This window comes from Puma concolor, chromosome B2, assembly GCF_028749965.1.
Source record: "Puma concolor isolate L17-30 chromosome B2, mPumCon1.1.hap2, whole genome shotgun sequence".
Lineage (NCBI taxonomy): Eukaryota > Metazoa > Chordata > Mammalia > Carnivora > Felidae > Puma > Puma concolor.
In genome coordinates this window covers 32981770-33004567 of record NC_141671.1, presented here as the reverse complement: position 1 = coordinate 33004567, position 22798 = coordinate 32981770, and the positions used below count along the sequence as shown (strand labels likewise).

Sequence of the window (22798 nt, the reverse complement as noted above, 5' to 3'; positions counted from 1 at the left end):
GGTAGCTGAGTGAGGCCATCAACTGAGAGGAGAAACACCCAAAGGGCCCACTGTGGTAGCTTTCCGGATCAGTGTCCCCAGAATAAAGGAGAACTACATACAAAGACGACTTAGGTGTATAAACTATTTATTAACAGACAAGGCCTACAGATTTATTTCTTCTTGGACACACCCACGGTGCGGCCCCTGCGGCCTGTGGTCTTGGTGTGCTGGCCTCGGACACGAAGTCTGCAGGTGAGAAGAGAAAGGTCACAGGTCACACACAACATAAAGGAAACACTTGGGGGGCATGAGAAACCTCTGGGAGTCTAGGGGCAGTCAGGGAGAGGAGACTCCCACCCCACTCACCCCCAGAAGTGGCGCAGCCCTCTGTGGGCCCGAATCTTCTTCAGTCGTTCCAGGTCTTCACGGAGTTTGTTATCCAGACCATTGGCCAGGACCTGGATTTGGAAGAGCAACGTTTTACCCACTGACCTCCTAGGACTAATTCTAATGGGACACCCTGCCTTTCTCTAATCTCTCCCATTTCAATACACACCTGGCTGTATTTTCCATCCTTCACATCCTTTTGTCTGTTCAAAAACCAGTCTGGGATCTTATACTGGCGTGGATTCTGCATAATGGTGATCACACGTTCTACCTGTCAAGCAGGACAAAGGTCAGATACAGATGGCCTCCCTTCCAAGGCAGGCCCAGCCCACAGCACCCCCTTCCTTGTCCTCACCTCATCCTCAGTGAGCTCTCCTGCCCTCTTGGTGAGATCGATGTCTGCTTTCCTCAACACCACATGAGCATATCTTCGCCCTACACCCTGAGGAGAGGTTTTGTAATTTGGGGTTGAATCTGATTTTTTTTTTTTTATTGTTTGTAAGCCCCACTATTCAGCCTGCAACCACCCACCGCACTATACTTTTTTAGATACAAAGCCTAACCATTAAACAGAAAAGGTTTTATTCAGGAGCGGGTCCAAAAGAAAGCATATCTTTTCATACTGCTCAACACATACATTCATCAAGTGATGGCTCTTAAGACACTGCAGCAGCACCCAAGAATGGTACCTTCTAGTCTCTGCGTTGTGGAGGACCAAAGGCTTGGCTCTCAACGTGGATGCAGCAGCAAGAGTAAGGACTTTTGGGGTAATAGGGTTGATCAAGGGGTGGGATTGTGGTGCTCTGGGTCTCTAAGGGCCATAGTCCTTTGGGCAGGTCACCTCATCGCAATGATTAGTTTTCTAAGATCACAAACTTGATGGTCTGTGCTCAGAGATGAGCAGGCCACAGGGAGCTAACCACCCAAACCAAACTCAAGAAAACTAACACACTGGTGGCATTGTGCCGGCATCAACACGGGTACTTTGCCACCCAAACTTGCACCTGAATGGTGAAGGATGGTGTGCCAGGTTGAATAGTGCCCCTCCCCTCACTCCACTGTATGTCCACCTAGAATGTGACCTTATCTGGAAAAACGGTCATTCCAAATATACCTAGTTAAAATGAGGTTAGACCAGATTAGTGCAGGCCCTGAATCCAATGACTAGTATCCTCACAAAAAGAGAAGACGCAGAGCAAAGGCCATGTAATAAGAAGAGTGACACAGCTACAAGACAAGAAATAGCAAGGACTGTTGGCAACCACCAAAAGATTGATTCCTAGAGCCTTCTGAGGGAGCTCACACCTTGATTTTGGATGTTTGGCCTCCAGAACTATAGGAATAAGTTTTCTGTTGGTTTAAGCCAAGAAGTAGCTTGTTTCAGTAGCCCCAGGAAACGAAGACTTATTTCCTCTCTGTAAGAAATGACCTGGAATATCAAATTATCAGAAGATATTAAAGTCTAAGCCTCTCATTTACAGATAGGGGTGCCTGGGTGGCTCAGTTAAGCGTCCAACTTGACTTCCGGCTCAGGTCATGATCTTATAGTCTGTGGGTTCAAGCCCTGCATAGGGTTCTGCGCTGACAGTGCAGAGCCTGTTTGGCATTCTCTCTCCCTCGAAACAGATAAATGTGAAAAAAATAAAAGATTTACAGATAAAATAGTATGTCTGAGGTTTACTTTAAAATGATAGGGAATGGGGTGCCTGGGTGGCGCAGTCGGTTAAGCGTCCGACTTCAGCTAGGTCACGATCTCGCGGTCCGGGAGTTCGAGCCCCGCGTCAGGCTCTGGGCTGATGGCTCGGAGCCTGGACCCTGTTTCCGATTCTGTGTCTCCCTCTCTCTCTGCCCCTCCCCCGTTCATGCTCTGTCTCTCTCTGTCCCAAAAATAAATAAACGTTGAAAAAAAAATAAAATGATAGGGAAGAGTGTAGATAAAACAAGAGTTCATATTTTTAGACGATATTCATAGGGGCTAGTAATTTTCTGCCCTCTACTTTTCAATGTTAAAATTTTTCCATAATCAAGTTAAAAAGTTGCTGTTAAGCTAAAATTTTTGAAAGCCCCGTTTGCAGACTGATACAAACTCGCCAACTTCCTAAGTTAGGACCCTAGATCCCCCTTTCTCAGCCAAGGAGACCACCTCTGTTTTCTCCATCCAGAAGAGTATACTCAGGGGACCATCACTCATTATTTGTAGCCCAATGGCCTAGACCATATAATAGAAGAGTTGGCACCAAATTAATATTATTACTCTCAGAAAGTATTTAATGCGGTGTTCCTCATGGGACAGGACCTGAATTCTTCAAACATGGCCAGTGGGTTACTTCCCAGGTTTCCAAGTAACCCACAGATGGCAGTATCACCCTGATTTAGAGGAAAGGCAGAAAACCAGCCAACCTTAAATAGACACAGCAAAAGTCTTCAAGTGGAAACAAAACAATTAGGAAAGGATCGTTGGTATACAATAATCTGATAAAGTCTGTATTATTTCTCAATATCCTCTTCTGCTTGAGTCAGTTTCCATTCTTCATCCTTCCCCATCCAATTAATCTTACCATTTGTTTTTTTTTTTTTTTGAGGAATCCCTCCTCATACCCAGCCTCCACTTTCTTCCAGTTTCTAATTATTAGCCCCCCCCCCCCCCATTCTGGATCCTTAGAAAAGACCCTCTCCAAGCTTTAGTTCTCTCACCAAAGAGCTAGGTGCATTTGCTGGCTCTCCACACAATTAGCAAAAACCTCTGTATCGTCTATCTCTAGGAATAACCTTTCCCAGTGATAAGCAAAGTGTAATAAGAGACTTATTGCAAAACTCACAAATTACCTTTAAGTCCTTTGGTTAAATTGTTAAGTGGACTACAAACACATATTTAATGAAAGTAAATACAAAACCAGTTAATTTCAAAGAGGCAGAGACAAAGGGATTAACACAAGCATTCCATTAGCCATCACCATCTTTTATACAGGCACATCTCATTTCGTTGCACTGTGCAGATATTGTGGTTTTTGTTCTTTTACACAATGAAGGCTTATGGCAAATTCTGTGTCAAACGAATCTATCGGTGCCATTTTCCTAAAAGCATTGTGCTGGTGTCACATTTTGGTAATTCTCACAATATTTCACTTTTTAGTTAAACATTATAGTCATTATAGTGATCTGTGATGACGACTCCTTGAAAACTCATGATTAGCATTTCTTCCAGCAATAAAGTATTTTTAAATCAAGGTACACACATTTTTTTAGACATAATCCTACACACTTAATATTGACTACAGTGTAAATATAACTTGCATACGCAACAAGAAACCAAAAGATTCATTTGACTCACTTTATTGCCTGGAACTGAGCCTGCCATATACATCTCTATGCTGTGCCTGTCTGTATTCACTATCCCATTTTAGCCTCATACCAACGCTTGAAAAAGGTACTATATTTTACACCATCTTACTAGTTTCACATAATAACCAAAGAAAGCAATCTTTTTATACACCGTTTAAGAAAAAACGAAAGCTGTGCTTCCTGCAGTATAACATGAAAAAGCAAAGGAATTTGATCTGATAAATCAAAGCTAGGAAATACAATTCTAAATTAACAAGTTATTTTATATTTGTCTCCTTTAAATTTTTTGAAACCAGGCTACAGTATCCTGGATCCATTCCCTAACACTGCATAAATACACCAATTATGCACCAGAAACAGGGGATTGTGAGCAAGACAGGGACTATACCCGCCCCCATGATGTCCACAGAAGGGGAGAAAACACACTCAGCCGTTCCACAATTATATGTACGGGCCAAAAAATACAATAGAATAATGTCTCCATCTGGAAGGCCAGTTCATCAGGTTGGTGAAGGGAATCATCCAAGCCTGTGCTCCCTGACCTAATTCACAGAATGAACCAAACACTTGTTCCCATCAACAGAAACAGGAAATGCGTTTCATTCACCTCCGGCATCAGAGTTAAACAACCTGCTCATGATGTAGTGACACCCTCCTACTTCCCAACTATTGGTTTCTTCATGCTGGGAATCTGTTGGCATTTCTATGTACCCCCACCCCCATGTGCAATTATACAATTTCTAGGGTGTATGTATTCCCACAGTGATGGCTGCTGTTATGATGCACTCCTGTAGGAATCAGAAACCAAATTTAGAACAAACCTCACAAGAGGATCATGGCTGATGGTCCAGTAAAATTTTAGTGAATTCTGGTAGACAAGGGAACCCACTCCCTTTCCCCTAAAAGTATCTTGGCTTCTACTCAAACTGTTCTCTGGCTTTCTTTACTTACCTTTTGGGGTAAATGTGGCGAGGGATTAGGGGAATTAATCACTCTTTTAACCATTCTTTTGTTTTTACCCAGCTAGTTGGGACGGTGTTTCTTCAACCCTGCCTCACTTACAGCTGTCTTAACCTAAGTATCATTTTCAGTCTCCATTCCTTACCCTACTTTACCTTAATTGCAGTGATGGCAAAGGCTATCTTCCGCCGCCCATCGATATTGGTGTTGAGTACTCGCAAAATGTGCTGGAACTTCTCAGGGATTACTAGAGACTGACAGAGATTGGGGGAGAAACCAGACATCACGAATGAACTACCATCAAACAGTAACGTTAAGCTTGTCACACAGGGAGCAACGACCCCCCCCTTCAGTTTTCTCACAACAAACTCTCCTCAGTGCTGCAGGCAACAGGACATGAAGTGTTCAGGCCCAGGAAAACGCAACCTTTACGAGGGGGGAGGTCTTCTGCCCGTTCCCAAAAGTACACTCTGAGTGGCAGACACTGGAGGTCCCCATTCACGCCCAACCTTTTCGCCGCTTTCGAGCGCTCTGGGAGGGACTCTTCCTTTGGCCCACTCCCCAGATGTCTTTAGTTATTCTTCCCCGGGGGGCGCCATCCAAAGACTCACACAGAAAGTTACGAACCCGGAGAATAGGCCGTTTCCGGCCTCCTAATAGCAGACTTTCTGTGTCCCAGTTCCGATGTCGCCAGATCCCGCCACTAACCCCAAGCTTACCATGGCGGCGGCCCCAGCGGCGGCGTGTAGGCCTCCTGTGGAAGAGAGAACGGAAGTGACGTCGTACCCTTATATAGCTACCAGACGGAAGAGGCGGAGCTATCTTGCAGGAGCGCTTCAGGAAATTGTGCCAGAGCCTAGTCGACTTCTGGGAGTCGCTATTGATGGCTACAACTTCCGGTGCTGCCTCCCTTTGCAACTCGTAAAGTTCTTTGGTGTGAGAGCGGCAAAGGTTCCGGGATGGGATAGTGCTTAAGACTTCCAATTCCCGTTTTCAGTTGGGTGAAGTGGTTAGGGCTGAAGAGGGAAGGTTGGAGTCAAACAACTTAATTCAAATATCTGGGAACGATTTCGCGCTCCTCAAGACCTTCTAGAACTCCGTTCCACTCCAGGGACGGACTCGGCGACTGACAGCTGCCGGAAGTGAGGCTGCGCGGAATGGCCGCCGCTGCGACCATGGCGGCAGCTGCCCGAGAGCTGATGTTGCGGGCTGGGGCCTCAGATATGGAGGAGGAGGAGGGCCCGCTGGTGAGAACGCGGGGCTCTTTCTCTTACGGAGTCTTGTCCGGTCGTCCTCGAGTCAGAAAGGCCTGGGCTGGGTTTAGGCACAAGGGTGGGAGCCCGACTGCTACCGATGATGCTACCTGTTTGGCTTTCCATACCCCCTCCTTGGGACCCGACTTGAGTCTGAGCCGGAAACAGAGTGGCCAAGAGTCAATTTCCCAGAGGCACAGTTTCAATTAATTTCCAGATTTGGGGGCAGGATGGAGAAGCAGTGTAGTGTAAAGGTTAAGAACATGGCTTCTATAGTCAGATTGGGTTCCAATTCCAGTTTTGCCACTTACACGCTGTGTGTCTTGGGGCAAGTTAACCAGTCTCTCGGTCGTGCTTTATACACATATAAGGTGAACGAAATAATAAGACGTACCATATAGATTGTTGATTATTATGGTGAGATGAATGAGTATATGAAGGGTGGCACCTGGCACGCAGGTAAAAGCTATGTGTTAGCTGACGTTTCTAGAAAGGCTGGTGCTCCCCAGAGGGATTGTTGATAGAACACTTGAGATAGCAGGAGTCTGGAAAAGCCTGCATTCAACTGTAAGTTTTGCTCTGTCCTCTGCAACTCCTGATTTTTCCCATTGGGACACCTCTACTCTCCGTGGGTTGCCTGTTTCTTTGTCGTATTCCCTACCTATAAGCCCCAAGTAGTAGATTGGGTACAATGTGAAACTCTTGGAATTTTTTGACTCAGTACCTATGGCTCCCTAGTAAACTCCGGCCCGTCCTCCTCTCCCCTCTCCCACCATGCCATGAAGGTTTGCGGATTATCCCATTATATTTGTTCTCCCTATGTTCTTCCTGTGTCCTTTCCCATTAACTTGTCCCTCTCCAGGGGGGTGGTCCTGGTCTTCAGGAGCCATTGCAACTTGGAGAGTTGGACATCTCCTCTGATGAATTCATCCTGGATGAAGTGGATGGTAAGTGATAGAGGTGGATGCAGACTGCTTATGAGGATCTGAGAGGCAAGGGGGCTGGAAATAATAAGGCTGGGATTGGTGGACAGATGTTCAGTTGGGGGAGGGAGCTGTGGAGCTGGACCCTTACGATAAACTTCTATTTCCAGTTCACATTCAGGCAAATCTGGAGGATGAATTAGTAAAGGAAGCTCTTAAAACGGTAAGGCTTTCGGCTATACTGATCTGCCCCTCCACTTACCCTCCCTTCAAATAATTAAAAAAGGAAACAGTCTCTTGGACTTATAATGTTACCCTGGTGTCTTATTCTCTAGTCCTGTGTTGATTCTGTCCCAGTGTCCCTTCACTGTGACTTTCTCCTAAGCTGCCATGTTTCTGTTCTCCCAGGGCGTGGATCTCCGACACTATTCAAAGCAGGTTGAGCTGGAGCTACAGCAGATTGAGCAGAAGTCCATTCGGGATTGTATCCTCCAGTAGACAAAATGGGTGATGTTATTAAAATAGGGATTTTGTGGAGTATGGTGCAGGCAGCCTGGGGTGGGGGTGGGGGCTGACATCTTCTCTCTGAAGTTTCTGTCATCTCAGGGAGAAACTGGAGAGGTCCTGCAGGTCTGAGAATCTCCAACTTTATGGTGAGGCCCCTTGACTTTTTGTGGGTCAGATATCCAAGAGAGTGAGAACATAGCATCTCTGCACAACCAGATTACAGCCTGCGATGCTGTTCTTGAGGTTAGTAACTATGACCTGTGATCCCTAATAACCCTGAACCAGATCATGGTGTCTGGTGCCATTCTTTAGGTCATCAGCCTCAGATGGGGATAGTTAGATTCATTTTCAGGGTGACCTCAGCAGCTTTTCTTGTTACTGCCATAACCAGTGACCTTTGGGGTGCTTTTTACCTCATCACCTGCTACCCTCATGGACTGATACTGAAGACTTCAATAAACTTAGGTGGCCCATTTGTGCCCTACCTACCCTGTGGTGCTCCAGCAACATCTCTGTCCTCCCCCCAGCGCATGGAGCAGATGTTGGGAGCTTTTCAGAGTGACCTCAGCTCTATCAGCTCTGAGATCCGGACACTGCAGGAACAGTCAGGAGCCATGAACATTCGGCTTCGAAACCGCCAGGCAGTTCGGGGGAAACTTGGGGAACTTGTCGATGGTCTGATAGTGCCCTCTGCTCTGATCACGTGAGTTGCCAGTTTGAAGAGTCACAATGTCTGTAGCAGGTAGATGGGCTGGGGTGACCTACCTTACTTATCACGTGGGTCTCCTGGCTTCGTGTCATCAGGTGCCTTCCAGAAACTGTTGGGTGGGTTGACAGCCCTTTCAATCTTGATGCATACGTTAGGCATCCAAGATTAGGAATCATCCAGGGTCAGGCATGTAGATGAGCAGTTTCAAGGCTTATGGGCATGGGAGCAGGGGAGAGGTTCCAGGAACTTTGTGCATGTATCCTGACTACGTGATACAGTGTGAGAAAGGAGAGGAGACGGTGGATATAAGGGATACGGCTTGGGGTCTAGGGATGTCTGGGTCTCCCTCCTAACCCCTTCCACCCATCCCTGCTACCCAGGGCAATTCTGGAGGCCCCAGTGACAGAGCCCAGGTTCCTGGAACAGCTACAGGAACTGGATGCCAAGGCAGCTGCAGTCCGAGAGCAGGAGGCTAGAGGCACAGCGGCCTGTGCAGATGTCAGAGGCATACTCGACCGGCTCCGGGTCAAGGTGAGAGATGGGGATGATAGCCCAGAGATGATAATACTCCTCCTGACACCTTCAACTTAGATTTCCCTGGCAGCGCTCATTGTAGCTTTTCCCCAAAACTTCACCCTACCTTTACCTGGCAGACCTCATCCTCACGTCTCTGGATTCCCCTGAAAATTTAAAGAAATACTGAAGAGGTATTCTCTACCCTTCATCCTCCAATATTTAACATTTGGTACTTCCCCCACCACTTCCTGAACAGTAATAAGGTTGCAGCTTCATGCCCTGTGTTTGGTCCCCCGTGTCTAGGCAGTGACGAAGATCCGAGAATTCATCCTGCAGAAGATTTATTCCTTCAGAAAACCAATGACCAACTATCAGATCCCCCAGACGGCACTGCTGAAATACAGGTCACCACCTGAAGGAAGGGCTCAGGATGGCCTCTGAAGTATTGAGCAGCCCATTGTAGTGTCTGCTTTCTTGGGGAGGCAGGGATACTGACTCATCCCTGGCCCTTCCAGGTTCTTCTATCAGTTTCTACTGGGCAATGAACGAGCAACAGCAAAGGAGATCAGGGATGAATATGTGGAAACACTGAGCAAGATCTACCTGTCTTATTATCGCTCTTACCTGGGGCGGCTCATGAAGGTGCAGGTGAGGCCAGGGAGAGAGGCATTCCTAGGAACGTGGGCTGGGAAGAGGGACCACCTCTGGGCAAGGCTGGACAGTAGACAAAAATTTTTTATCACTATAGGAAGAGATGGTTACCAGTTCTCTTTTCTCTTTTTTCTAGTACGAGGAAGTGGCTGAGAAGGATGATCTAATGGGCGTGGAAGACACAGCAAAGAAAGATATCCTAGACCTGAGGAACCCACATACTAGCCCTTGACAGGGAGGGTACTTCCAGCTCAGCCTCAAAGGCATTGCTTCTTGCCTTTTTCTTTGTAACCAAAACCTTTGAGAATGTGATGAAGGCTGTGGCCTTCCTCCCCAGAAAAAGGCACACATCATTTTGACACATGGTTTTGCATATGGTATCAGGGAGGATAGAAGCTCTCTGAAGCCCATTCACAAGTATCAGGTAGAGTGAGGTCCTGGTACTGGGAAGGAAGGACATCTAGGCTGTGTCTAGCTGCCTCCAGTCCCTGAAGGCACTGGGTCTCTGAGTCTGTCACAGTTGTGATATTATTATTTTCCCTGACCCTTCACGATTCTTCTCAAAGCCTTCCCTCCGCAGCAGGAACACCATCTTCACCCTGGGGACTCGGGGCTCTGTCATCTCCCCCACTGAACTGGAGGCCCCCATCCTGGTGCCCCACACTGCACAGCGGGGAGAACAGAGGGTAGGAGAAGGAACAAGAGTCTGTCACGAGGGGACGCTGAGCCTTGGGTGGGGGAGGCCAGACTGGGCAAAGCCACCCATGCTGTAGGTCCCTGTATCAATTTCCTTAGAACTGGGAGTGGCCTTCTCAGGTCACCCGAGCGTTCTGTGATGTGAGGAGGGTTAAGACTGTTGACTTTGGGGCATATAGAGGGAGAGACTGGCTGAGGGGCGTGACATGTCATGAGGCAGGTTGTGGAGGTGAATGCACGCATAAAAACGGCAGGTGGGGGTAGGTTCTTCTCTTGTGCCCCTTGTCCCCCCTCCTCCTTTCAGTACACATTCAGGTTGCTCTTTCTCAGTCTGCACTTGGGTCAGATGGGAAGGGCCTCCTGAGCTCTCATTACCCAGGCTCAATGGTTTTCCAGCTCTGTCTCTGGGGAGTCAGCGTTGGGATCCATCCCTTCTGTTTCTCTTCTTTACCCCTCCCATCCTAGTATCCCTTCGAGGCCCTCTTCCGCAGCCAGCACTACGCCCTCCTAGACAATTCCTGCCGTGAATATCTTTTCATCTGTGAATTCTTTGTTGTGTCTGGCTCGGCTGCGCACGAGCTCTTCAATGCTGTCATGGGCCGTACACTCAGCATGACCCTGGTGAGATCCCCAGCTCCTGTGCCCTTAGACCTCTTTGTCCTCAGTCCTCTTTAACACCTTAGTGGAGTCCTAGCTGTGGTGGTACTGAAACCAGGATTTCCTTATTCTAAAATGTCTAAACCTCGTACTTGCCGAGTATATGAAACCCTCAAAGCTTGGGGTCCTGAGGTTACCCCTACTACTGACCCACACTCAGGCAGTAACATCTGAAAACAGAGGGGCCCCCGAAATAGTGCTCAGCCCTGAATTCTGCTGTGATGGGCTTGTGATCATAGATCCTGATGGGCAAGGCAACAGGACCATGTGAGTGGCCAGTGGACAGGGAAGGAGGGAGCATTTCCTGAGAGATCACACCTCTCCCTCCCTTCCTTCCAGTGCCACCTCCCCATAGGAGCACATGCATTTGTCCATAGCCGCTGGGAATGACACAGTAACATTCTTTTCCAATCTTCTGTTTGTCCCTGAATCATAGAAACACCTGGAGTCCTATCTCACTGACTGCTACGATGCCATTGCTGTTTTTCTCTGTATCCACATTGTTCTCCGATTCCGCAACATTGCAGCGAAGAGGGATGTTCCTGCCCTGGACAGGTCACTGAGTTCTGGTCCTTGATGCCCACTGCCCTTGAACCCATAGTCTTACATGACCCTGCCCTGACCTTTGGACTGCTACTGACCTGATACCTGATTCTTACTCCAATTCATCTGCCTGGAGATAGTACTGCTTTCTGATTCACCTTTCATGCCAGTCCTGCTTCCACCAGCCATCAGCTGTTAATTGGGTTCCCCCCCACAGAAACTCTTCCCCTGCCCCCCCCCCCCATTTCTTACTGACTTCTTAAGTTTTTATTTTAATTCCAGTTAGCTAACATGTAGCATTCTATTAGTGTCAGGTGCACAATATGGTCATTCAACAATTCCATACATGACCCACTGCTCCTCACGACCCCCCTGTTTCTTGCCAGCTGATCTCTGATTCTGATTAAGCCTGCAGGTACTGGGAGCAGGTGCTTGCCTTGCTCTGGCCACGGTTTGAGCTGATCCTGGAGATGAACGTCCAGAGTGTCCGAAGCACTGACCCTCAGCGCCTTGGGGGGCTGGATACTCGGCCCCACTATGTAAGACAGGAGAAGGGTAACAAAGGGGTTCTGAAAGGCAGGGCTCTTAGCTTCACTGTGGAGTTGGCCAGGTGTCCAGTTGTGTTGTGGGCCTGGCTGGATATTTGGGCACACTGTGTGAGGGGGCAGTGTAGGAGTGCGCGTGAACTCAGGGTGAGCTGGGCATTGTTGGTTAGAGGGATGGGAGGTAGGAGTCATAAAGGTTAATTGGCCAGCTCCCAGGGACTCGGGCAGGGGGTTGGTGTGAATTTTCTTCCTACTTTGTCTCCCCAAGATCACACGCCGATATGCAGAATTCTCCTCTGCTCTTGTCAGCATCAATCAGACAATTCCCAACGAGCGGACGATGCAGCTGCTGGGACAGCTACAGGTGAGGGCGGGCAGGACAGCCTTCCCAGCAGCCCAGCTGCCGCAGCCACCTGAGTGTGAGGAGGGCCGTGCACCCTTACCTCCACTTGTGTCACCTCCTTCTTCTGACTTTTCCAGGTGGAAGTGGAGAATTTTGTCCTGCGGGTGGCAGCTGAGTTCTCCTCAAGGAAGGAGCAGCTGGTGTTCCTGATCAACAACTACGACATGATGCTGGGTGTACTGATGGTACAGACACTGCTTCTCCCTTCCTCCCCACCTGGAGAGTTTGGCTTCCCCCACTGCTCTGTTAGCTCCCTGAGGACAGACATGATGTTGGTTTTGTTCCATGTTTTATTCTTGGCGTCTGGCACAGTGCCTGGCCAAGTACAGTAAATGCGGAAGGAAGGGGATATCCTGAAGTGAAGGGCTGCTTCTCCCCACACTTGAGATTTCCCTTTGTCGTCCCTTAGGAGCGGGCTGCAGATGACAGCAAAGAGGTTGAGAGTTTCCAGCAGCTGCTCAATGCTCGGACGCAGGTAGGGGTGTGGGGAAGAAGAAAGGATGGTCTTGTGTGCTGTTTTCAGTTCTGTGTGTGTGTGTGTGTGTGTGTGTCTGTGTGTGTAGGATGTGGCAGTTAAAGTATTTTAGGTACACAGACTTGCAACTATTGGTCAGCTTTATTTTCTTTTGTATTTTTTTTTATAATATACGTGCTCCTGAAGCCACTACATGCCTTGGCAATAACCAGCATCAAACACTGAATTCTTCCTCACTCCATTTCCTCACTTCTCACGGTCTCCCCTTGACCTATATGTTGTGTTTACCATGTTCTTGCTTTTAAAAATATGTAACAGGGGTGCCTGGGTGGCGCAGTCGGTTAAGCGTCCGACTTCAGCCAGGTCACGATCTCGCGGTCCGTGAGTTCGAGCCCCGCGTCAGGCTCTGGGCTGATGGCTCAGAGCCTGCAGCCTATTTCCAACTCTGTGTCTCCCTCTCTCTCTGCCCCTCCCCCGTTCATGCTCTGTCTCTCTCTGTCCCAAAAATAAATAAACGTTGGAAAAAAAAAAATTAAAAATACGTAACAGAAAGAAAAAAAATATATATATGTATACGTATACACACACACACACACACACACACATATATATATATATATATATATATATATATGTATGTATGTATGGTAAGGCAATAATTATTTAGTTTTGTTTTTTTAAAGTTTTTTTTTTTTTAATTTTTTTTAACGTTTATTTATTTTTTGAGACAGAGAGAGACAGAGCATGAATGGGGGAGGGTCAGAGAGAGAGAGGGAGACACAGAATCTGAAACCGGCTCCAGGCTCTGAGCTGTCAGCACAGAGCCCGACGCGGGGCTTGAACTCACGAACCGCGAGATCATGACCTGAGCCGAAGTCGGACGCTTAACCGACTGAGCCACCCAGGCGCCCCTAAAGTTTTTGTTTTTTATTTATTTTCTTTTTTGAAGTTGGCTCTACACCCAGTGTGGGGCTCAAACTCACAACCTGACACTGAGCCACCCAGGAGCACCTGTGTATTTCTTTTCGATTTATAAAAGTTTTTTTGTATTAATTTTATTTATGAAACCAATGTTTTGATCATATAGTTTGTAGATATTTTTCGGTGTTTTATCTTTTTATTTTTTTTTTATGTTGTCTTAAGATGGACATCTTAATTGTCCATCTTAATTGTCTTAATTGTCTTAAAATTAATCTTAATTTTAATATGATTGACTTTACTGATCTTTATTTTTCTGTCTTGTTAGAAATGTTGGGGCGCCTAGGTGGCTCAGTCGTTTAAGCGTCCAACTCTTGATCTCAGCTCAGGTCTTGATCTTGGGGTCATGAGTCAAGCCCCACATTGGGCTTTGTGCTGGGTGTGAAGTCTACTTAAAAAAAAAAAAAAGAAATCTTACATTATCCCAGGGTCAGAAAAATATTATACTACATTTTCCTGTTAATGTAGAATTTTGGTTTTTACGTTTAAGCCCTAAATTTACCTGGAATTGATTTTGTGTATGATGTGAGGTAGGAATATAATTTAATATTTTATGTATAGGAAATGATGGAACCAGAACTATAGAAAATCCCTTTCTTTCTCCATACACAGTGTGCTTCTGTCAGATAGCAAAATGTGTCTTTGTCTCTGTTCTTTTTTTTTTCCTATGTTTTTGTTTTTTTTTTTTTTTTATTTTGAGAGAGAGAAAGCAGAGAAGGGGCAGAGAGAGAATCCCAAGCAGGCTCTGCACTGTCAGCACAGAGCCCAGCACGGGGCTTGATCTCACAAATCACGAGATCATGACCTGAGCCCAAATCAAGAGTCTGCCACTTAACTGACTTGTGCCATCCAGGCACCCCTTGCCTGTCTATTCTATTCCATTGATCAATTTGTCTAACCTGCAATGCAGTTTTAATTATTGTGCTTTATAACGATGCAAACATGCTCTATGATTATGCAAATATTATGCTATATTATTACGCAAATTCTACCTTTTTTAGGAGTATGTTGAGTAGTGTTGACCTCTTGATTTTTCATATAAATTTTACAGTCAGCTTGTAAATTTTGACATTTAAAAAAGTCCGTTAAGGATTTTGATTGGAATTGCACTGATCAATTTGAATCAGTTTGGAAGAATTGATAGTTATGGTATTGAAACGTCTCATCCATGAACATGGGCTCCCCATTTTTAAGGATATTCTTTAATGTCTTTTTTTTTTTTTAACTTTTTGTTTTTAGTGTTTATTTATTTTGAGAGACAGAGAGAGACAGAAAGCAAGGGAGGGGCAGAGAGAAAGGAGAGAGAGAATTCCAAGCTGGCTCCAAGCTGCTAGTGCAGAGCCCATTGCAGGGCTTGATCTCACAAACTGTGAGACCATGACCTGCACCGAAATCAAGAGTTGGACGCTCAACCAACTGAGCCACGCAGGCGCCCCGTCTTTAATGTCCTTTCATAACCTTTTATAATTTTCAACACAAAGACATTGCAGATCTTTTGTCAGTTATTCCTAGGTAGGTGTAATATATAGATTTCATCCTACTAGGAGTAAATAAATCCTCTCTAATTCTCTGTGTTTAATTTCTTACATCTTTGATCTTTTACTGTTCTGGCTAGGACCTCTCTGACAATGTTGAACAATTGAATAGTGTGCAATAGTGAGAACCCCTGTCCTGTTCCTGATTTTAAAAGGAATGCTTTCATCACTTTCCCATTAGGAATAATGCTGCTGTGTTTTTGTAAATGCCCTTTATCAGGTTAAGAAAATTCCTTTCAATCCCTAGTGTACTGGGAGTTGTTACTGTAGTTATTCCTATTAGGAATAAACCCACATTCAGGAATAATTACTAGGAGTACTAGGAATAATTGCTAACTTTTTTCCTTTCAAATTGTTCAGACTTCCTGATCTATTCTTTTAGAATTTGCCTTTTAAATAAACTTGTTACTTAAATATTATCATTTTTAAAAGAAATTTTCTTGTTGTTTGAATTGCTGTGTAGAAATGCTCTTGAGGGTGCCTTGGGGGGCTCAGTTGGGTAAGTGTCACACTCTTTTTTTTAATGTTTATTTATTTTTGAGAGAGAGAGACAGAGCACGAGCAGGGGAGGGGCAGAGAGAGAGGGAGACACAGAATCCAAAGCAGGCTTCAGGCTTTCAGCTGTCAGCACAGAGCCCGACGCAGGGCTGGATCTCACGAACCTCCAGATCATGACTTGAGCCGAAGTCAGACGCTTAACCGACTGAGCCACCCAGGTGCCCCAAGTGTCTGACTCTTGATTTCGGCTCACGTGATCTCCTGGTTTGTGGGCTGGAGCCTCACATGGAGCTCTGTGCTGACAGTGTGGAGCCTGTTTGGGATGCTCTCTCTCACTCTGTCCCTCCCCTGCTCATGTGCGCATGCTCTCTCTCTAAATAAATAGACAAATAAATAAACTTAAAAATGTATTTAAACAAAAAAGAAATGCTATTGATTTTTGTGTATCAACCATATACAAAGCCACCTCCTTAACTTTTTATTTCTAAACATTTCTGGAGGTAGTGTGTGCGTGTTTCTATGTAGATATGACAGTTTTAGTTATTCCTTTCTAATCCTTAAGTCTTTAATTTCTTATGTCTTTATTCTCCTCCTGTACTGGCTAGTACCTCCACACAAAGCTGAATAGTTGAGTAGAAGTGATGACAGTGAGAACCCTTATCTTTTCTTAGTTTTAAAAGGAATGTTTTCATCATTTCCCCGTTAAGGGTAACATTGCTGTAGGCTTTTTACAGTTACCCTTTCTCAGGTTGAGAAAATTCCTTTCAATCCCTAGCATGCCAAGAGTTATTATCATTACTAGTTTTTCATTACCTGTCAATAATTACTTCATTTTTAAAAATTCAAGCATAATTAACATACAGTGTTATATTAGTTTCAGGTGTACAGTATAATGATTCAATACATGTCTCAGTGCTCATCAAGATAAGTGTACTTTGAACTTCCTTAATCTATTTCACCCTTCCCCCTACTCTCCATCCCTCTGGCAACCACGTTTGTTCTCTGTGTCTAAGAGTCTACTTTTTGGTTTGTCTCTTTTTTTGACTTTGTTTTGTTTCTTAAGTTCCACATATGTGTGAAATCACATATGGTATTTGCCTTTTTCTGACTGACTTATTTCAGCTAGCATTATACATTCAGGGTCCTTCCATGTTATTGCAAATGGCAGGATTTCATTCGTTTTTATGGCTGATATTCCATTGTATATTCCTTGTCCTTTCATCTGTTGATGGACACTTTGATTATTTCCATATCTTGGCTGTTGTAAATAAGGCTGCGATAAATATAAGGGTGCATATTATCTTTTCAAATTAGGGTTTTTGTTTTCTTTGGGTAAATACCCAGTAGTGGAATTACTGGATCATATGGTAATTCTATTTTTAATTTTTTGAGGACCCTCCATACTGTTTTCCACAGTGGCTGCACCAGTTTGCATTTCTACCAACAGTGCACGAGGGTTCATTTTTCTCTACATCCTCACCAACACTTTGGTGTTTAATTTACAGTAGGCCAGAAGTTACTGTTTATTAAAAGCATGAATGGGTGTTGAATTTTTAATCAAGAACGTATGCTTTTTCTGCAGTGGTTGAGGTAATTACATGGTTTTTCTTCTTTATCAGTTTTATGGTTTATGACATTTGTAGACTTTAGAATGTTAAACCTTGCCAGAGGCTTCTGGGTGGCTTGGTTGGTTAAGTGTCCAACTTCGGCTCAGGTCATAAATCTCACAGTTCGTGAGTTCAAACCCCATGTTGGACTCTGTGCTGACAGCTCAGAACCTGGAGCCTGCCTTGGATCTGTGTCTCCCTCTCTCTCTGCCCCTCCACCACTCATGCTCGTGCTCTCTCTCTCTCTCTCTCTCTCTCTCAAAAATAAATAAACATTTAAAAAAACTTAAGAAAAAAAAAGAAAAGAATGTTAAGGGCACCTGAGTGGCTCAGTTGGTTAAGCGTCCAACTTCAGCTCAGGTCATGATCTCACGGTTTGTGAGTTTGAGCCCCACATCGGGCTCTGTGCTGACAGCTTGGAGCCTGGAGCCTGCTTCGGATTCTGTGTCTCCCCCCTCTCTCTGCCCCTCCCCTGTTTGTGTTCTGTCTCTCAAAAATAAATAAACGTTAAAAAATTAAAAAAAAAAAAAAACAAGAATGTTAAACCATTCTGGATTTGATCTAATTCATTTAGAATTTTTGTTTCTTTGTCCATAGGTGATACTGGCCATTGATTTTCTTTCCTTGTACTGTCTTTGTATGGTTTTGGTACCAGAGTCATACTGGATTCGGAGGAGGAGGTAGAAAGGAAATATGCCTTCTTTCTTTCTATTCTGAAAGAGTTTAAGGTTGAAATGATCTCTTCCTTGAAAGTTTCATAGAACTTGCCAACAAAAGCATTTCTGAAGATTTAAAACAATGAAATTCCCTCAAAGTACCGCTTTTATTGAATTCTGTAGGTTTAAATATGTAGCATTTTTGAAATAAGTCAGTTCTAAGAATTTTAATATTTCAATTATTTCTTCTTTAGATCCATGAGATTTTTGGAGGAGTATTTTAAAATTTCCAAAACTGGTTTTCTTATTTATCAAAGGTTTTTTTTTTTTTTTTTTTTAAATTAATGTCTAACTTAATTACATTGTGGGTAGAGAATGTGGGGTTTTTTGGTACTGAGTTTTGGAAATTTGTTTAGATTCACTTGTGGCCTAGTACATGATCAACTTTTATAAATGCTCCATGCATGGTTGAGAAGGATGTGTATTCTGTAATTGCTCAGTGTGGAGATCCAAGCTTTTTAATTGTATTGTTCAAATTATCTACATCTTTAATGATTTTTTTTTTTTTTGCGTGTACTTATCAGTAGTTGAAAGAGATGCTTTCAACTTTGTAGACTTGTCACTTTTTTACTGTAGTTCTATCAAATTTTGCTTTACATAGTTTTAGCTTATTTTATCTAAATTCTTAAAAGTTTAGAATCGGGGGGCGCCTGGGTGGCTTGGTCGGTTAAGCGTCCGACTTCGGCTCAGGTCATGATCTCATGGTCCGTGAGTTCGAGCCCCGCGTCGGGCTCTGTGCTGACAGCTCAGAGCCTGGAGCCTGCTTGGGATTCTGTGTCTTCCTCTCTCTCTGCTCCTCCCCTGTTCATGCTGTGTCTCTCTCTGTCTCAAAAAAATAAATAAACGTTAAAAAAAAATTAAAAAAAAAAAAGTTTAGAATCGGGGGGCACCTCACCAGCCCATTCCTAATCTTGTTGAGTGGTCATCTTTGTGTCTATATTTTTAGCTTCTTTGAATGTTTCATACAGAATGCACAACCACTGTGTATCTGATAGTTCTGATGTTGGCAATCTGCGGGTCTAAGTCCATTGCTTACTATCTATACTGATTCTTATGGTAGTTTTTCCTTTCTTATGTGTCTGATGATCTTTGAGTTGATTGCCTGATCTTATGATCAGGGGGAGTCATATGGGCCTAAAATGGGATTGAGGATATTTTTCTTTTTTCAGTAATTTTATTTTTTAATTAATTATTTTTTTGAGATTGAGAGAGAGAGGAGAGGGAACACATGAGCTGGGGAGAGGGGCAGAGGGAGAGAGAGAGAATCTTAAGCAGGCTCCACCCTCAGCATGGAGCCTGATGCAGGGCTTGATGCCCATGCCCCTGAGATCATGACCTGAGCCGAAATCAAGAGTCGGAAGCTCAACTGACTGAGCCACCCAGGCACCCTGAGGATATTTTCTTTCAAGAGGATTTGTCTCTGCCTTTGTAATAGCTGAAAGACGCAATCCACTTGGATCTACATCAGTACCTCTTTGAGGTTCTCATGAGAGAGCCAGGCTCTGCTTCTCCACCTGAGTGTGCCATCAGACTCCCTCCGTTTCCAGATAGCAGATTTGCTATGGCCATTTGCCTTCTGGTAGCCTTGCCTCTCCCAGCCGCCCACCCCTCTGGTTCCGGCCCTGACCCCAATTTATTATTACTCTGCTTCCAGCTCCAGTTTAGTTTTTTGGTTTTTGTTTTTGAAGAAGGGGATCCTTGGAGATTTCCCCTACCCCTGAGACCAGTGGTGTCTTAAAGTATATAACTTGCTCTGGGAGTGTTCTGAGGACCCGGTCAGTCATGATCCGCAAGGAAAGGTGCTGACACCAGGGCCCCTTGACCCTGTGTATATGTGTATTTCTACAGGAATTCATTGAAGAGTTGCTGTCTCCCCCTTTTGGAGGTCTGGTGGCATTTGTGAAGGAAGCGGAGGCTTTGATTGAGCGTGGACAGGCTGAGCGGCTTCGAGGGGAAGAAGGTATGAGGATGATGTGGTAGTGGTGGGTTCAGTGGTAAGGTGAGTGGAAAAGAAAAACGAGAGGGTGCAGATCCCATGAGGAGGGTAGAGTAGGAAAATGGGGTTGGATGCCGAGGAAGGCTGTGCCTGGGGGAGGACTTTGGGCCAAAGATCACCCTAGCCAAGTCCTTCTCTGACACCCTCTCTCTTTCCTCCTGCCATCAGCCCGGGTTACTCAGCTGATCCGTGGCTTTGGTAGTTCCTGGAAATCATCAGTGGAGTCCCTGAGTCAGGATGTAATGCGGAGTTTCACCAACTTCAGAAATGGGACCAGTATCATCCAGGTGACTTACAACTCCCAGCCCTCACTTTGCCCCACCCTGTCACTAGTTGTTTTCCCTCTCTTTTCCCTGGGCTCGCATCATCCAAGTGACCCTTGATTGTCAACTACCAGCATGCCCAGAATTCTGGATGAGCCCTAGCCTGATTCCTAACATCATCTTCAGCACCACCCCACATGATCCTTCCATGACTTTCTCTGACCAGGGAGCTTTGACCCAGCTGATCCAGCTCTATCATCGGTTCCACCGTGTGCTCTCTCAGCCCCAGCTCCGAGCTCTCCCTGCCAGGGCTGAGCTCATCAACATTCATCATCTAATGGTGGAGCTCAAGAAGCACAAGCCCAACTTCTGATGTCTCGGACCCTGGGATCCACCGGCCTTCTCCATGGACTTCTGTACCCTATCCCAGACTCTTCTTCACCTGGGGTTTCCTTTCCAATTCTCCTTGTGCCTCCCAGGTCCTTGACATGCCTCACCCTGCCTTCATTCCCCGGACCCTGCCTTATCAGGATAAGCTGAATTTCCTTGTTTTCAGGTTCCCAGGACCACTTCCCCCTGGCCTTCCAAAACACCTTTATCATTTTCCCTATTTCATTCACCATCCTTCCCCCACACACATACACCTAAGTTTTCTTTCCCCAGTAAAACCTTCACTGCCTTGGTCTCTGATTTACTCAACTCTTGTCACCATGTCCTGAGTCACAAAAGCCCCAGCTCTTGGAATTGGTGGCAAGGTGAAACTGCCTCCAAGTCATTGATTCCTCTCCCCTGGCCCCACCCCCAGTGTTTTGTTTTTTGTAGCTTTTTTTTTCTTTTAATATTTATTTTTGAGAGAGTGTAAGTGTGGGAGGGGCAGAGGTGGGGGGACAGAGGATGCAAGCGGGCTGTGCACTGACAGCAGCAACCCAATGCAGGGCTTGAACTCATGAACCAAGAGAACGTGACTGAGCCACCCAGGTGCCCCTTTTCTATGGCTTTTTGACCTAAGATCTCAGCAACTTGAACACTAACCAGTCCCCTCCTGGCTTGAGAGTTACTCCAAGGTCAGTTTGCAGAAAACAATAAATATTTAATATGACGTAACACACCTTTCCCATTTCCTTCCTCTTTCCTCCTTGGGCCTTCAAGTGGCCCCATCTCTATTCCAGGGTCACCTTTCCTCTCAGGCTACCTCCTGGGCTTACCTCCCTTCTGATGGGTGTCCATAAGGAAGGGGTACTGGTAGTAAACTTTTTTTTTTTTAATTTTTTTAACGTTTATTTACTTTTGATATGGAGACAGAGTGCAGGCGGGGGAAGGGCAGAGAGAGAGAGGGAGACACAGAATCTGAAGCAGGCTCCAGGCTCCCAGCTGTCAACAGAGCCCGACGGGACTTGAACTCACCAACTGTGAGATCATGACCTGAGCCAAAGTTGGATGCCTAACCAACTAAACCACCCAGGCGCCCTCCCAGATAATAAACTCTTAACTGCTTCAGGCCAAAGAAGTGGTGGCATTGGTTTTAGGCAGGAACTATTTCATGAGTAACCAGCCTGGTGGAGGAAGGTGGCCCCTGTTTAAGATGGCCAATGCATCAGGTGCTGGGAACATGGCTGTGCAGCCTCCGGCACTGTCCTACGGCTGCCTTGGTTCCCCACTATGGTCTCTCCTTGCATCCCTGCCCTCAAACTGACCCTGGGACTGTCTCCTTTCCTTGAACATCAGCTTTTGAGCTCCTCTGGTTCTGGCTGGCACAACCCTTGATGGAGGGCTGTAGCACCTACACCACTGAGGCAGGTGTAGGACAGGTCTGCAGTGTGTCTGTCTCATCCATTTCTATGTTTGACTTGGAGCCTTCCTGCTGCTTCCCACCTATACACCTCGTTTGAACTCAGACTAGGTAGGAGAGACTCGGAGGCGCCTTCAAGTCCTAAGGGGTAAGGCACAGACAGACTAGGGGTGAGAGGGATGGTAATTGAGGATGTTTCCTCCTCCCCTATAGCCTGAGGATTCCTTCCCAGGTCCCAGCGAGTGATGGAAGGAAAATGATTTCTGCTTCCCGCTTAGGCCTTCTGGATGCGGGCCCGGCCTGCCAAGGTAGGGGCGGGGTGGGGGGGTTCCTGGAAGGCGCCGCCAGAGTCTGAAGGCTGGGTCTTTAACCGCCCAGGGCGCGGGAGGTGGAGAGAGAGGTAGGCGCGCGGGTTGGCCGAGTAGGAACTGTCCCGCCTGGCAGACTCTCCGGATTGGCTGCTGCGGGGTGGGGGCGTGGCGGATGGGGTGCCTTCTCTCGCTCCCGCCTTCTTTGGGTTCCGCCCCATCTCCGAGAGCCGCACTCTGATTGGAAGCCGGACATCAAAGCTTCCTCCTCACTGCTTTGTGAGCCTGGGCGCCGGAGGCTAAAGTGCGGCGGGGACGGGGTGATTTGGGGGGACTGTCGGCGTCTCCTGATTGGCCCAGATGCTTCAGAGGCGGAACCAGGGCAGTGTCCTTAACTGACCTCACCCGGCGCCTCCGCCCCTTGCTCCCTGCTCTCGGCGTGCTTCCAGGTTTACCCTGCCTGACTCTGCCCCACACATTCCCTGAGGCCTGCCGCGTGCTAGGCGGTGGTGTTGGTGTGCTGGGCTCAGAGGGGCCCGCAAGCTCTCCCCCGGAACTC

The 22798-nt window shown here is 46.1% G+C and overlaps 2 protein-coding genes across 2 annotated transcripts; one reads left to right on the top strand and one right to left on the bottom strand.

Moving 5' to 3' along the window:
• Nucleotides 1-110: 110 nt before the first annotated feature.
• On the bottom strand, nucleotides 111-5631 carry RPS18 (ribosomal protein S18; the record flags this gene model as incomplete). Its single annotated transcript, XM_086708382.1, has 6 exons — nucleotides 111-228; nucleotides 349-440; nucleotides 539-640; nucleotides 725-811; nucleotides 4827-4925; nucleotides 5299-5631. Coding segments are annotated over 6 exons (789 nt in total), but the record flags the coding sequence as incomplete, so codon positions are not given.
• VPS52 (VPS52 subunit of GARP complex) lies at nucleotides 5555-21246 on the top strand. Its single transcript, XM_025925360.2, has 20 exons — nucleotides 5555-5918; nucleotides 6787-6871; nucleotides 7018-7070; nucleotides 7256-7331; nucleotides 7530-7597; nucleotides 7882-8057; nucleotides 8444-8594; nucleotides 8883-8983; nucleotides 9095-9227; nucleotides 9367-9424; nucleotides 9783-9916; nucleotides 10392-10547; nucleotides 11020-11138; nucleotides 11542-11665; nucleotides 11940-12035; nucleotides 12152-12259; nucleotides 12484-12549; nucleotides 19732-19843; nucleotides 20048-20166; nucleotides 20369-21246. Exons 1-20 carry the CDS (start codon nucleotides 5829-5831, stop codon nucleotides 20513-20515), a joined length of 2172 nt encoding a protein of 723 aa, XP_025781145.1. The 5' UTR covers nucleotides 5555-5828; the 3' UTR covers nucleotides 20516-21246.
• Nucleotides 21247-22798: the final 1552 nt, after the last annotated feature.